General features: G+C 37.2%; 2 protein-coding genes across 3 annotated transcripts; both read left to right on the top strand.

The window, feature by feature from the left end:
- The first annotated feature begins 723 nt into the window (after positions 1–723).
- Positions 724–4,232, top strand: LOC111792809 (cyclase-like protein 2). The gene is made up of 6 exons (XM_087123527.1): positions 724–1,269; positions 1,429–1,473; positions 1,772–1,844; positions 2,429–2,526; positions 2,620–2,690; positions 3,767–4,232. Exons 1-6 carry the CDS (start codon positions 849–851, stop codon positions 3,890–3,892), a joined length of 834 nt encoding a protein of 277 aa, XP_086979653.1. The 5' UTR covers positions 724–848; the 3' UTR covers positions 3,893–4,232.
- A 1,031-nt stretch (positions 4,233–5,263) lies between these two features.
- Positions 5,264–14,300, top strand: LOC111792725 (DNA-directed RNA polymerases II, IV and V subunit 3). Of its 2 annotated transcripts, XM_023674289.2 has the most exons (4): positions 5,264–5,760; positions 6,489–6,726; positions 11,198–11,505; positions 13,888–14,300. In XM_023674289.2, the coding sequence occupies exons 1-3, from the start codon at positions 5,309–5,311 to the stop codon at positions 11,468–11,470; spliced, it is 963 nt and encodes a 320-aa protein (XP_023530057.1). In that variant the 5' UTR covers positions 5,264–5,308; the 3' UTR covers positions 11,471–11,505; positions 13,888–14,300. The 2 variants fall into 2 exon arrangements, with proteins under 2 accessions (XP_023530057.1, XP_023530056.1); XM_023674288.2 differs by lacking the exon at positions 13,888–14,300 and having other exon boundaries at positions 11,198–11,734.
- The last annotated feature ends 1,628 nt before the right edge of the window (positions 14,301–15,928 follow it).

Raw genomic sequence — 15,928 nt, forward strand, 5'->3', positions numbered from 1 at the left:
AATTGTTTTTCGTTTGAATATAATCTCAGTTCATTCATATACTCCTCATTTACTCGGGTATTACATAGGCACCATAGTTTGTACCGTTGGAATATATTAATTGTAGTTCCAACCCTAGAAGGGCTCCTTCCGGATTATTTTATTACTCGCTCAAGCTTCATATTTTCTTTTCTCGACGACTTAAACATAGGAAGTAAGCGACAAGAGCCTTCTTACTAACCAAGAATCTCTTATTTTGAAAAAGTTCTAACCAATCTTTTGAAATTTTGGTAGCTCTGCTGTTCTATTGTCCTTACTTCTAACTGTCCTTTATGTATGCACGTAGTAACGTATATAAGTAGTCTTAGCTAAAAGTTGGGTCGTTACAACAGAGAATAGATGCAAGAGTTAAAAAAAAAAAAAAAAAAGTTTTTAGGGTCTATTAAAGGTCAAAGGTATTATGCGCTCGATTACTCTCTAGCTGGTTTTCACGATAACGGGATTTTTAAGGTTAAGACTATAATACCCTCGATTACTCTTTCAACTACTTTTCGTTACAATTTAATATTGTTTAAATGTTTTTAAACGCTCGTTTTTAACTTACGTCTAAAACTTTTAAAATTCATGAATATATGGCTATTATTTACATTTTTTATTTATTGATATAATATATTACCATAAGTGATAAATTAATATATGAATTATATAAAAGTGGCTAAAATAGATTTACTTGTAAATGATTATATGCTCTCATTAGAAGAATATAACCCTTTTCTCCGCCACTTTATCCTCTTCAACTTCAAATTATTGTTGAACAATTGAAAAATCAGAATCCTTCTCCACCAAATTCCTCCATAGCTCTGTCGATCATGGATCTCCGATTACCTTTTCTCCTCTTCCTTTTCTTGCAGGCTGTTTCCGGCATCCTCCTCGCCGCTGCGTCCAACGTTGCCTACCCCTCCGTCGTCGATACTGGAGTCGGTGATTGCTCAGTTTCCGACGGCGGCGATGGCAGCCTCACTCCTATCCGTCGAGAAGTTTACGATAATGGACGAATCATTGACATCAGTCATCGGTTCACTGTAGATATGCCGTCTTGGGAATCTGACGAAGGGCTTGGGCAGTTTCTGTGGCTTCCTAAGAGTATGAAGAATGGTTCGCTTGCTAATAACTCTGAAATGAAGCTTCCGGCTCACACTGGCACGCACGTCGATGCGCCTGGTCATGTTTTTGATCATTACTTTGATGCGGGATTCGATGTTGACACACTCGACTTGGGAGTCCTCAATGGTATTGATTCTCTACTAATCTTTGGTTTTCTTCGGTGTGGTTTTGTTGAACTTTTTGAATTTGTGGCTTTGATTCCATGGATCTATTTTAAACTGAAGCCTGTTATTTAAGTTCATACTCATGGGGTTTGCTGATTGTCTCATGTGCTTGTTTCTTCAGGTCCTGGACTGTTGGTTGACGTTCCAAGGGATAAGAACATTACTGGTACGCCATTGCAAGCATTCTTCATTGCTTTTCTTGCTTGTTTTTTTTGTATGTTTCTCACTAATTTAGCTTTACACGGTATCTCCAATGTCTGCAGATATGTATGTTCCCTAACTCTAACCCATCTCGTAGACCCTGTGGATATATTTTGCAAATTTTTTTTTATAAATTACGTTTTATCTACCAAGTAATACATAATCCAAAAACAAGAAATGGATGAGTCTTGATATTTATTTTGTAAGAAACGAACAATTCTTAAATGGGCGTTTAAACAATTTTTGGTTATTTGTTGTTGCAGCTGAAGTCATGAAGTCTTTGAACATTCCCAAAGGAGTACGCCGTGTACTCTTCAGAACATTAAATACTGACAGGTAAAAAATTTGTGAACAGTACTTTCAGTTCGTCACTTAATAACAAAAATAATAAAAATGGAAGCCTTAAGCTGTTGATGAATTATGATATATCTTGTTTGGTAAAGTAATTGATACTTTTATTTGAAGGTATTTGTTCTTCGAGGTTTTCATTTCATGGGCTTGTTATGTGGACGTTGTTCTTTTGTTCGTATTTCTAGCATCCAAATATGTATTTCTGAACTTCCAATGTTATTGTCTAGTTATCTAATCTTCTGCTTTGTTAGTCCTGATATTTGTTTTCATTTGTTTCATTATGAATCAATTTTGAACCCATAAGACCATGTTCATGTCATGTCTTTCTGATTTCTAGTGTCTGAAAAGTATGACAGATCTGTTAAGGCAACATATTCTTAATCCTATTACCAGCCTTTCTCATAGACTGTTGCAGTATCTTGTCCCTACATGCAATTTCGTTTAGTTCAAACTGGAAGGGTGGGATCTGCCAATATTTATCATAAACTGTACAGTCCAGATCGTGTAATGAAGAAAATCTTCCACTCTTCAACAAAAAAAACTTCTCACTTTGATCCATGCCAATGCAGAGGTCTCATGTGGAAAAAGGAGTTTGACACGAGCTATGTTGGATTTATGAAGGATGGAGCAAAATGGCTTGTAGACAACACTGATATCAAACTAGTTGGTGAGAGAACGGTTACTCCTGTTCATTTTGAAGTCAAATTCATATTTTTCTGAAACCTCAATGATTCAACTAACGCCACCTTCTATCATGCAGGAATTGACTACTTATCAGTTGCTGCCTTTGATGATCTTATTCCATCTCATCTCGAATTTCTAGAAGGCAGGGTAAGGATTTTTTTTTTTTTTTTTTTTTTTTTTTTTTTTTTTTTCTGTACTAGAGAATATATTCTAGTTGCTCTTGTTCTCGGGGATCTTTCTTTTGCAAACCAATTTCAAAGAGTCTTCGATTTCTTCTTTCTGATTGCTTGATTCAGAATTGGAATGCAAATTTTTTTTAGGTAGTTTTTCTATGTAAAAATTGAAGTATACTTACATTGTAATGAATGTGTACATACAAATTAATTACCTAGAGTTTTAATCAAAGTTATGCTCTAGTGATTGCTGATAGCAATTGCTTTTTCATCTTATGAGTCATCTTTTATCTAATACTTGCTATAATTGTGGAGCTGCATTGGTTTATAAACTCGAGAACGAAAAAAATCCTATTGTCTAGTCAAATATAGTATGTATCTCTTTCCCTTTGAAGTTAAAGTCAAAGATAGACAGGATGAATGGTCACTCCCACCCTGCCCCTATCACGAACTCGTTTGGGAAGCTTCTATACAATATCCATGTTCTTCTAAGACATCTTTTATAATAGTCCAAGTCCACCGTTAGCAGATATTGTCTTCTTTGGGCTAGCAGATACTATTTGTAACAGCCCAAACCCACCGCTAGCATATATTTTCCTCTTTGGATTTTCTCTTTCGGAGTTCTTCTCAGGGTTTTTAAAACACCTCTACTAGGGAGGGGTTCTACACCCTCTCCAACCGACGTGGGATCTCACAATCCACCCTCTTGGGGGCCTAGCGTCCTTGCACACCACTTGGTGCTGCTTTGCTAGGGAGAGATTTTTACACCCTCTCCAACCAATGTGGGATCTCACAATCCACCCCCTTCAGTGCCTAGCGTCCTCGCTGACACTTGTTCCTCTCTCCAATCGACGTGGGATCTCACATCTTTTATTGTAGCCATCCTGCATTTGTCTTTCTATATCTTTGTCACCAGGTGTACAGCATATTATTATTGACAATTGCTCATAAAGATCATGGCTTTCCTGCACATCCATGGCTTCCTTTAGAGATACCGAGTAGTGAACAAGACAAGATTAACACAAACACTAACACCATCTTTTGCTTCAGGAAACCATTCTTGTCGAAGGCTTAAAGCTTGATGGCGTCCAGCCGGGATTATATTCGATTCATTGCTTACCTCTCAGGTTGCTTGGTGCCGAGGGGTCGCCAATCAGATGCATTCTAATCAAGTAGTAAGTGAGTTCCATTCTGTTGGAGTTCTGGTTAAGGGGGGGGAGTAGGATTACAATATTGTGCTATTTGATAGGCTTTCTAAGTTCATAGATTTACTTTCAAATAAAGTGGAAATATCATCATCCTCAGATAATCAAGTTAAATGCGAAGACTGTTATATTATGTTGGTAGTTCCAGAGATGAAGATGATATTATTTCTGAACCATTGTTAAAGGTATTGATAAAATGATGCAAGCTTGTGCCATAGTTGGATATTAATAACCCTTTTACCCTAAATATTGTATAGACTTAGGGGAAAAGCTTATAAACTCAGCACATGGGCAGGATTTTATGAGTTGAATTGTGGTCGGATTTGAACCACCATGTTACCTTGTCCATCTCGTTCGAGTACAATTTTGTTTCGACGTTGCTGTAAGATAAATTTATCATATCCGAGCATTTGAAAATGATATCGAAATTTATCATATCCGAGCATTTGAAAATGATATCGGTTGAATAGTCCAAATGAGATTGATGTTGGTTTTTTTCAAATTTAATAATTAATTTCATTAGGGTAACGGTAGTTTAATTTCATTCTTAAAATGGTAAATTGGTGTGGTAAATTTTAGAATTAAACCTAAAAAAAAAGTAAATTTCAATGATAGGTAAATAAATATAAAATTGTTATGATTAATTATGATGAATAAAATAAATATGTTATCAAATTTTGCATATTTTCTTTTTGTTTATTATTTATACATTTTAAATAATTGTTTAAAGTGCTGTGTGCTTTCAATTCAATTTCTATTTGTTTACTAAATTATTTGTAATGAGTTTAATTCTTTTTTAAGGACAAAAAAAAAAAAAAAAAAAAAAAAAACCATTATGATCTTATTTTTAAATAGGTAAGATTAGCAAAAAAATAAAAAAATAAAAATCATAATTTTCATGAAATATTTTTTTTGTATTTACTAAGATGTTTTATAAATTTTTAATAAAAATCATAAAAAAAAAATCTTTTTGAAAAGAATATTTAAAATATATATATATAAAATTTCGACAATAACATGATCTTTGCAAATTCTCTTTGGAAAATTATCTTCCTCATTCAATTTCGTGGAGATCTTTACTAAAACACCAATTATAACGAAAAGAATTTCAATATATCCTTCGGGTTAGTCTCAAAATTGTTACTACGACATTTCAAATATTAATAATACTTCTTATTAATATCAGTTATAGAAGATTTTTTAATATTTTTAAAAGGGTAGAGAGTATTTTTTGAAATTTTTTAAACGTTTTTTTTAAATATCAAAGATATTTTTGGGTCGAGTCTATTCACTGGCAGACCGGACCGGGTCGGTTTTTCACCAACAGCCTTTTAGAAGGTCTCCACACTCAGAAACCCTCGGAAGTCGGAAGAGAGAGTAGGGAGCCATGGAAGGGGCATCGTACCAGCGCTTTCCCAAGGTGAAGATCCGAGAGCTCAGAGATGACTATGCCAAATTCGAGCTCCATGACACTGATGTTAGCATGGCCAACGCCCTCCGTCGCGTCATGATCGCCGAGGTCCCCACCATCGCCATCGACCTGGTAGAAATTGAAGTGAACTCCTCAGTTCTCAACGATGAGTTCATCGCCCATCGCCTCGGTCTCATTCCTCTCACTAGCGAGCGTGCCATGTCTATGCGCTTCTCTCGCGACTGTGATGCTTGTGATGGTGATGGCCAGTGCGAGTTTTGCTCTGTCGAGTTTCACCTTCGTGCCAAGTGCCACTCTGACCAAACCCTAGACGTCTCCAGCAAGGATCTCTATAGTTCTGATCACACTGTTGTCCCTGTTGATTTCTCTGATTCTGCAGCAGCTGCTGGTGAAGCGCTTGATACCAAGTATTTCCTCTTACTCTCATGTGTCTCGACTCGTAGACATGTTTGTTGATTCTATTTTCCCAGCGAGATTCATTTGAGCTTTTAGCTGATTATTGCATGTAGTTGGGTAGGCGTATTCGTGGTCTGTACTGTTAAGTATGCAACGCCATCTGCTATTCGGTTTACAAATGGAGGGTAAGTTTTTGGGTGAAAATACATCTTAGAGATAGTCTATCACTTCTACTTTGGAGCTTGACCGCCAAAGTTATAATGCGTTCTTTCCTTTCTATGCAACATTCCTGCATTATTGTAAGATAACATTCTTTTCATTTTCTATTGCTGTCATTTTCCTCTGCTTGTTGGTTCACTCACATGGCAGCAATTTCATGTTAGGTGGACAGTTGTGATAAAATGCTTGTGTTAGAACTGGTTTATGAGTTCATCTTCATGGTTCTGGATTTCGCTTGAATTTTTTTGTGCTTTGGTTTTTATGCTTCATGTTCTATGGTGAGCAAACATAAATGTTGGGACACCAATAATCTGTTTGACTGGATGCCAACGCACCTCACTACCTTAATGATGAATTTTCTTGCATTCTACTAAATTGCCTGTCTGAAATTTACATAAAAAGGAGAAAAAAAAAAAAGAAAAGAAAAGATTGTAATGCGGAAAATATCATTTTAATCTAGTATCATTGTGGTTTTGAAATATTTGCTCCTCAATTTGAGTGGGTTTTGTGATAATTGTAGAGGAATAATCATTGTGAAGCTACGTCGGGGTCAAGAATTGAGGTTGAGAGCCATAGCCAGGAAGGGCATTGGTAAAGATCATGCAAAATGGTCGCCAGCAGCAACTGTCACATTCATGTATGAACCAAGCATTCACATCAATGAAGACCTAATGGAAACATTAACACTCGAGGAAAAGACTTCCTGGGTTGAAAGTAGCCCAACCAAAGTCTTTGAATTGGATCCTGTTACCCACCAGGTTCTTCTCGCATAACCTCCATTTCTCTTTCTTATTATTTGTTGCAATGGCTTTCTGAAATTTTCAGGCTGCTCTCTGTAGTATTATGCAATTTCCCAGAGGGTTGTGTAGAGGAGGTGATCTGAACTGTATATTTCCTCTAATATCACTTTCTGTTGTTTATGGTTTGTCATGTGGAGTTGGCATATTTGAAACTTTTTAGAATAAACTATAGTACTGTGCTGTTTCTATCGCTTCTTGTAAGCGGGAGAGCTAATATAAGAAGCAATAAAGGTATTAGCTTTGTGGTGGATTTGTGTAACGACCTACTTTTCGAGGGACTCGAGGCATGAATTGCCACTAACTGACGCAGTAATTGAAAACAACATAATAATTTGATTCAATTTGAAAACATGCATGCCTTAACTTATCAAGATAAAACAGTACAAGTCCATAAAAAAGACATCAGGGACAGTTTACAAAATACAACATCAAAACATGTACATGAAAATCTTCAAGAGTTTGAAATCAAGACTCTATTCAACCCCTATAGCCCCATAGCTCGACACGCCCTCACCTCGATCCCGCAACTTAGTTTCCATTTGACAAAAAAAAGTAGAATGAGTGAGCATAAAAATACTTGGGAAGTAGCTTGCTTGTAGGTTCTTAGCTTATTCTAAGTCTTATGTCATACACTTTCGTTAATTTGTTCATGTGTCTTATTACATACTTAGATGTCACATTTCTAAGTCATAGGCTCATCTAGGTTATGCTAGCTCACCCAAGCTCAACTTAGAGTTCTTGTTTGGTAATTTCATGGCTTCTCATCATTCAGCACTATTAGAGTTCTTATTGATTCATCGGTTCTTGTAGTTTGGTTCCTCGAAGCTCAATCAATTCATCGGGAGCATCATAAGGTTCTAGGATAACCCAACTCTTTACTAGTTCCTTCATTCATAATCTACTTGCATATCATGCACACTTGAGGCACAACCTCATTATGGTTCTAACTCATAATCTCATCATACTGTTACAGACACTATCAACCGAGACAGATTCTCTATTAGGGGTTAGTTGGCGTCTCTATAGACATACATTTAACCCCTTGGGTCGGTGGGAAATCCCAGTTTAAATGGAGAACGAGGGAGGGAGTAGGGAGTGATTTTTTCCTATGAGATAAACGGGGCTGGAGACAGGGATTACATTCGTTAATTTTGTGACTTCAAAAAGAAATGCCTTGATCTTCTACATGTTTGAAAGCTTTTTGTTTGTGTTCTATGCAAGTCTTGAGATGGAAACTCTGGTCCTTCATGATGTATACCTTCTTTGCATAATACAATTCAAGTGTTTTTCCCATTCTGTTTGATGAAATATACAATAAGTAGCAGTGCTGACAAACTCATTGATTAACAAAAACCTTCAGGTTAGCCAATAGATCTTCTAAACTGTAGTTAGAAAAAAGGTGCATTTACACCAAGTAAAGCATGAACAAGAATTAAATTATAGAAGTATTTTAAAGAGACCTTTTTTTTTTGTTAGAAAGGCTGCTTATTCCTTTCGAACCAAAAAAAAAAAAAGAAAAAAAAAAAAAAAGAGAGAAAAGAAAAGAAAAGAACCCAGAAAAACAACCCATGTAGATGAAGAAAAACTTGTCTAAATGAAGTGTGGAAGGAGACAGATCCTTGATTTGTGCCTTATTGGAATAGATTGAAGTGGAAAGGGGCTATGATTAAGCTGGACATCAAATAAGCGTTTGATAAAGTGGATTGGGACTTTCTTGATCTCCTCCTACAAGTTGAAGGATTTATCTCCCAACGGAGAGCATAGATCAGTGCCTGCATTTTTCACCAAATTACTCTTATCATTTTTAAAGGGTGCCCGTGTGCTAAGATTTTGGTATCGAGGGGTCTTAGGCTTGCCTCATGAACCATGCTGCAGAAAATGGGTCCTTAAAGGGCTTCTCAGTGGTTTGAGAAGAGCGTAGTATCCATCGTTTACAAATTTTGGATGATAGTGTTCTCTTCTCCATCCTTGATGACAGTGCTATCCACAACACTTTCTCCATGAGTGAAATTCTTTGAGATGACTTCAAGCCTAAACATTAATGCCGAAAAGTTCAAGATTTTGGGCATCAACTTAGAAGAGGAGGAGCTGGAAAATTTGGCCTCTTTGTTCAGTCGGAAAAGGGAAGCTGGCCAAATGTCTACGCCACAAAAATAGAGAGGAGGTTGCAAGCATAGGAGTCTGTCCATATCTCAAAGGTAGGTTGTCTGACATTATTAGAAGTGTCCTTTCAAATCTTCCCACTTACTACTATCAGTGTTCTCATTACCAAAAAAGGTTGCTGCCATAATAGAAAGCACATGAAGCTTACATTGAAAATAAAGGTCCGATGGGAGAAAGTTTTTCTTCCCACAGTCAGTTGTGGTCTTGGCATCCAAATATCTACCAGAAGAACCACGCTCTCCTTGCCAAATGGGCTTGGTGGTTTTAGTTTGAAAAATCAGCCCTTTGGAGACATGAATATTGCTAAATATGGGTCAACCCATTTCAATCTTAAACTGGGATCCTTAATGGTCCGCTCATAAAATGGTTCTTGGAAGGTCATCCTCTGTATGCAAGACCTCATCTTCGACCGATCTTTGACTCATCTTCGTCCATATTCATCATAGAGTTGGGAATGGAGAAACTACTTTTTGGCATGATGACATGTTGCCCTGTGGTCCACTTGCCCACTGGTTCCCTCTATTATTCTCCATCTCAAACATTAAGGCAGCTTCCATTCATGATATCTGGAGTGTTGAAAGGAGCTTTTGGGATTTATCTTTAATAAGGAACCCCAAGGAGGAGGAAATTTCAGCATGGGCTGATTTATCCACAAATCTCCTTCCTATCCAACTCTCTCCTACCTGTGTTCCATGAGTTTGGAAATTGGAAAATGATGGCATTTTTTCTACAAAGTCTCTCCTAATGGACTTTGTCACCAATAGGGAAATTTTGCCTGATGGCTTTACAAATATATTTGGGAAGCCACCTGCCCAGAAAAGAATAAATACTTCATATGGAAAGTTGCTCGCCTTGCCATCAACATGTATGAGAAACTCCAGCAATGCATTCCCCCCACATAGTTCTCTCTCCCCAATGGTGCTCTATGTGTAAAAGGGATGCTGGATCTCAAGACCACCTTCTCATTAATTGTTTTTCTTGCCTCCCTCTGGACATACCTTATTTCTGCTTTTAATTGGTTGATTCCATACCCTGGCAATTACATCTTCTTGCATCCATGTTATCAGGGCATCCACACAAAAAAGAGAAGTGCCTTTGGGAAAATCTCATCAAAGCTTTCTTTTGGGTTACTTGGACTGAGCGCAACGAATGAATCTTTCAAAACAAGGAGAGGCCTGTTGAACACCTTTTGGATAGTATCATTTATCTTACTCTATCTTGGTGTAAAGTGATACCTCTAATTTAATCCTTACTCTTTTGTCTCTCTTTTCTCTGTTGTGACCAATTGGAAAAGTCTTTTGTAACTCCATTGCTTGAAATTTCTTTTCCCTCTTTTGCTTATCCAAACCAGAGTAATAATAATAATAATAAATAAATAAAAATAAAACTTGTATATGTTGGAGCATGAGTAGAAAACATGGTTTTGAGTTGAGCTTTTCATGCACATAATACACCACTCATCGATAAACCTATAGAGGGTTGATATGAATTCCCTTGGGACCAAGTAACTCGATACCAAAAGAGTTGAAATCTCTGAGGCAAATAGAGCTCAGATACTAAATGGTGTGAACTCCCTTGGAAATTGAAGTAAGAACCGTTTTTTTGGTATCAGAGCACTTTGGTATCGTTTCAAGGGCACTGCTTTTTGTAAACTGTTGTGTGAGAGTTAATATTCCAATGACTAAGCAAATTGGAATTGCATTATACTATGTGGGAGGACGCTTTTTAATCTTTCAGGGAGCACTCTAGCTATAATCTTATAGATGCATGGGACAAGGCTGATAGGGCAGTAATTGTTTGCTGTATTTGTTCAGCTATTTTGGAATTGGACCTATATAAATTTCATTAAGGCTAACATTTATAATGCCATTCTTTAAAGTTGGGGAATTCTGTCGCAAGGTCTTCTTTAACGATGTCATGATTTTTTGGATTTGTCACTTTTTTACAAGTACTGGAAGCCATTGTATCTTGCGGTATCTTCACTTCGAGAAAAGAATCAGGTTAAAGGAGGTATTCATTCAGGTGTAATTGGTGTATTAGGAGAAAATTTTCATTCTCGCTGCCGCTCATGTATGACGTAAAATTTAAGATGGGGATTCATCTTTTTTATTTAATTGTAGTAATACCCAAATTCTGAGAGACTTCGCTTACTTATGGCTAAAGAAAGTATGAAAAATGAGTGATCCAAACTTAGCCAATAAATTTTTTATTCTTTATTTTTCATTTGACTTGTTTAACTTTGCTGCTGCTTATTCTGTTTGTAAAGGTTCTGGTGGTTGATCCAGAGGCATACACTTATGATGATGAAGTGATTAAGAAAGCAGAAGCAATGGGTAAAGCTGGACTAGTGGATATCACTGCAAAAGAAGATAGTTTTATCTTCACAGTTGAATCTACCGGTGCAATAAAAGCTTCCCAGTTGATACTCAATGCCATAGATATTCTGAAACAGAAACTGGATGCAGTCCGCCTTTCAGACGATACTGTAGAAGCAGATGATCAGTTTGGTGAGTTAGGTGCACATATGCGAGGTGGATGATCCAGATACCAGGCCTTCCCATATGTTTCTAGGAGGTTAGGTCAACTGTAATTTTGTTTTCCTGAACAATCTAGTTTTTCTGTACTGATGAGCCTGGTTTAGTGCATTCTTTTTCACATATTGGATGCACATGTAGCTTCCGGAGATAATTATAATGTAGTATCTTTGGCATTGGTTGGCTCATCCTCATGTTTGACCTGGTTCAATGTATTATGGATGATCGTTAATTCAGCTTCTTCCTTGGGGGGTTTTTTCCCCAGGCAATGCCTTGATTATTAATTTTCCAGAAGCTGCTTCCTTAGGGTGGTGACTTGCCCCAAGGGGGTGTAATAAAAACAGCCCCTCCTTAGCCAAATGACATGGTGACCTGGTTCTATGTGTAATATAATGAAATTTTGAATTGCTTCTAGGTTCAGTGATCTACTTAACGGGGCGGTCATTTGCATGAACAACCCAATTTGGATTGGCCAAGGCTAATAAGAACTTGACCAACCTTGAAGATTTAGAATTAAAGTTAGTGATCCTAGATGTCTAGAGACTTGGGAAGTAATAGAGAGAGAGAGACCCTTTCCCTTTTCCCTTTTTCCATCATATGTTGGCATGTCCTCCAAGGTCCTCAAAGAACACTGTTCAGTAAAGCCCTTGGTCCAAATGACCCCAGATGCTTTTCACCAAAAGTATCGGGATCTTGTTGGCCAGGGTTTGTCCTCTCTGTGGCTCCCGATCTTAGATTATAATGGGCATCCTATTTCCTTAAATGACATGAACATTCTTCTTTCCTAGAAATATAGGATCAAATTTTTGTGATGGACTTTTATAGGCCTATTAGATGTTTCCAGACTTGGGCCAATTTTGACACCCAAGCTGCCTTTGTTTCTAACTCATCAGTGAAGTTTGAGTTTCTGTTTTCAGGTTTTAAGAATAATTGTTTAGGGGCTTTTGCGATTCGAAGTGCTTTTTTTTAGATACTCTTTCTAAATTACAATGTCCCTTAGATTTTGTTTATTTTTACTTCTTGGACTATTTAGCCTTTGAACATCTGCTCTTTCATTGTTCATTTTCTTCGTATGAAATCAGACTGGTTTATCTATATGTTGATTAGATGTGAGGATTATTTGTTGGTTGGTGGAAGCTCTTACAGGTTGGAGCTTTAGAAGAAAGGCTAATAATCACAGAATTCTTTTGTAATAAGTCTTCTTTATGTTCTTTTCCTATATATCTTTCTTTATTTCTCATAAAAACAACAAAAGAAATAGAAGAGATAGTAGGTTGACACTTCTTGGTTTCACTCTTGAGTGTTGTAGGGTTGGGAATATTCGACTCAGGCATTGCATGTGAGATTCCACATCGGTTGGAGAGGAGAACGAAACCATTCTTTATAAGGGTGTGGAAACATCTCCCTGGCAAATACATTTTAAAACTTTGAAGGGAAGCCCGAAAGGGAAAGTCCAAAGAAGACAATATCAGTTAGTGGTGGGCTTGGACCCTTACAAATGGTTTCAGAGCCAAACGTCGGGTGATGTGCCAGTGAAAAGGCTGAGCCTCGAAGGGGGTGGACACAAGGCAGTGTGCCAGCAAGGGCGTTGGGCCCCGAAAGGGGTGGGGCTGGGGGTGGATTGGGGGTCCGTGTGAAAACTTCTTTCTAGCAGACACATTTAAAAAACCTTGACGGGAAGCCCGAAAGGGAAAGGCGAAAGAGGACAATATTTGTTCGCGGTGGGCTTGGGCCATTACAAATGGTATAAGAGCCAAACATCGGACGATGTGCTAGCGAAAGGGCTGAGTCCCAAAGGGGGTGGACCCGAGGCGGTGTGCCAGCAAACACGCTGGGCCCAAAGGAAGGGGGGTGGATCGGTTGGAGAAAGGAACGAAGCATTCTTTACAAGGGTGTGAAAATCTCTCCCTAGAGCAAACGCGTTTTGGATTTGCTAGAAGTGGGATTGAGCTATATATAATAAACCTAACATTTTGGATCAACCTGACAAATGACAACAACCCTGGATAACAATATCAAAATTGAAAGCAGAAAGTTACTTAAATGAGCAATGAGTTGCCCCTCATGATGTTGTAATCATCCAGGCCCCGAAATAAATGAATGTTGGCATCTTAGTTGCATCCACAGTCTTTTAATTTATGAGCAGTAAGTTTGTACCTTCCCTTATGTTTAACCATTGAAGCTCTTCTTTATTATGCCATTGCAGGTCCTGATTCCGACTTTGTACTTTTACTGTCCAAGCAGTTCCCATTATTTCTCTGCACAAAATCTTTATTACCTCTTGTACTCGTGCAATTGCCTTTTACTTCTCTTTCTTTACCATCAGTTTCTTAGGCAATCAATGGATTTTTAATCTTTCTTAGCACAAAAATGGCCTATGCTTTGTCTGGGAAATTAATTGTTTTGGGTCTCATTATTGTAGGCTGTCAAAAAGATGCTCAAAATTTTGTCTGAGAAAGTCAGACATGGCTGCCTGCACACACCTTTGCTGCTTCCTCTGAGAACAGTTGACTCTTCAAAGGCTGGATTCTTTCGGGGCCCCTAAGGAAGAAAACAACAACCAGAACCTTCTCTGAGTTATTTTGGAATTCAACTACTCTTGTTATCTCAACCACTTTAAAATGGACTTTACTCATGTTTCTCTTCATTTCTTCTTATTAACCTGTTTGGGAATGGTGTTACAAGGCAAATTTTATTAACCTGTTTTTGTTTTGAGTTGTTCTTAAAAGAGTATTTATTCTTTTAAAGGTTTCTGGCTTTTGGTAACAATTTGTATGCTCTAGAGTTAGTGGAATCACATTTAGATTTGGTAAAATGAATGTTTATTTTAGGTTATGTAAGCCAAAGACATTTTTATTTCTAACCGTTGCTAGAAGATATTGTCTGTTTTGTTCATTATGTATCAAGTTTTAAAACGCATAAGTCAGAGAGAGGTTTACACACTCTTGTGAGGAATGCTTCGTTCCCCTTCCTAATCGATGTGGGATCTCACATCAATAATGTAACAACTTAAGCTCCACTGCGAGCATATATTGTCTTTTTTGGGCTTTTCCTTTCAAGGTTCACCTCAAGGATTTTAAAACGTGCCTACTAGAGAGATGTTTACACCCTTGTAAAAATGTTTCGTTCTTCTCCCCAATCGATGTGGGATCTCACAACCCGACGCAACGTTTCGAATAAGGGTTCAATTAAAAGCATTGGATTCCATATATTTATGTTTTTTGAATCATCAAATGATTAAGGGCGAAAGAAAGTAAGAAGAAGAAGAGAGATTTTGGTACAAACTGAGTGGCCATAAATACCTTTGTTTTCAAGTCCTTTCTCAGAGTACAATATTTACTTCTCTCTCACTCATCTAACTCTCATCTAACCTTCAACGGATCAAAGATGATAACCACAAATAATGTATGGCTACATGATCCTCAACTTACTTGTCTTCCCATCAATCCATCCATCCTCAACAGTTTATATGGATACTCGGATTAATCCAAATAAGGTTTTATTCAGCTTGGACTCATAAGATTCCATGGACATAAAACTAGGTTCAAATTATAGCTCTAATACTCCATCTCGTTAAGGACAACGAGATCTAGCTTTTCATATATCTATGCAAGAATATGAGATTGTTTACTCTTTTGGTTTCTTCAAAGAAGCTTCATATAAAGACCCAACAGGTAGAACATAGCTTGATTGGAATAACTAAAGAATCTCTAAAGGAACTTGCAATCTCAAAAAGTATACACCCACCTTTAATCACCACATGCGTATGCTGCTGTTATATCAGAGCCAAGTTTCAATCTTTAGACTTGTGGGTTATGAGCCCACCACGCTTCCGCTGCACCACTCTGATTAGTTAACATAAGAATAATTTTTAGGTAAAAGTAAAACTTTCATGCACAGATGACGATGAATGCTGAAAAGACCATGGAAGTCCGTATATCTAAAGATAGGGAGTAGTATACATTATTTTTTGAATTTTCGCTTAACCTCTAGTAGCATAGTTTCGACTCCTTTTTCATTACATGATTTCTTATTTACGTAGAACCTCGTTAGACGAACACGACTCTCCACAATGGTATGATATTGTCCACTTTGAATGGAAGCTCTCATGGCTTTGCTTTGTGCTTTCCCAAGAGGCCTCACATCAATGAAGATAGTATTCATTGATTGTAAACTCATGATCATTCCCTAAATTAGCCGACTGAGACTTTCATCATCCAACAAACCTAACTCGAGGTCATGGTTGTAGAATTAAGAATTTCCATGTTTTTTTTACAAAATTATAAAAATATGAAGAAATGAACAACATTTTTTTTATACACTAATCAATCAACACATCAAACTTATGTGAATTTGATGTGATCTCTTGGAACTGCCCCATCTTGTTCATTCTCTTACATAAATGTTATTATTATTATTTTTGAATCACATGAATTCATTATGATATTCTCATTTCATACCAT

The sequence above is a fragment of the Cucurbita pepo genome, chromosome 4 (assembly GCF_057944985.1).
Source record: "Cucurbita pepo subsp. pepo isolate OVF chromosome 4, ASM5794498v1, whole genome shotgun sequence".
Taxonomy (NCBI): Eukaryota; Viridiplantae; Streptophyta; class Magnoliopsida; order Cucurbitales; family Cucurbitaceae; genus Cucurbita; species Cucurbita pepo.

Excerpts from the sequence above, each read along its gene's own strand:
- LOC111792809 (XM_087123527.1), top strand. The coding sequence starts at position 849 with ATGGATCTCCGATTACCTTTTCTCCTCTTCCTTTTCTTGCAGGCTGTT. Across the intron at positions 1,845-2,428 it reads AGAACATTAAATACTGACAG|AGGTCTCATGTGGAAAAAGG; the intron begins GTAAAAAATTTG and ends ATGCCAATGCAG. Across the intron at positions 2,691-3,766 it reads TCGAATTTCTAGAAGGCAGG|GAAACCATTCTTGTCGAAGG; the intron begins GTAAGGATTTTT and ends CTTTTGCTTCAG.
- LOC111792725 (XM_023674289.2), top strand. The coding sequence starts at position 5,309 with ATGGAAGGGGCATCGTACCAGCGCTTTCCCAAGGTGAAGATCCGAGAG. Across the intron at positions 5,761-6,488 it reads GGTGAAGCGCTTGATACCAA|AGGAATAATCATTGTGAAGC; the intron begins GTATTTCCTCTT and ends TGATAATTGTAG. Across the intron at positions 6,727-11,197 it reads TGGATCCTGTTACCCACCAG|GTTCTGGTGGTTGATCCAGA; the intron begins GTTCTTCTCGCA and ends CTGTTTGTAAAG.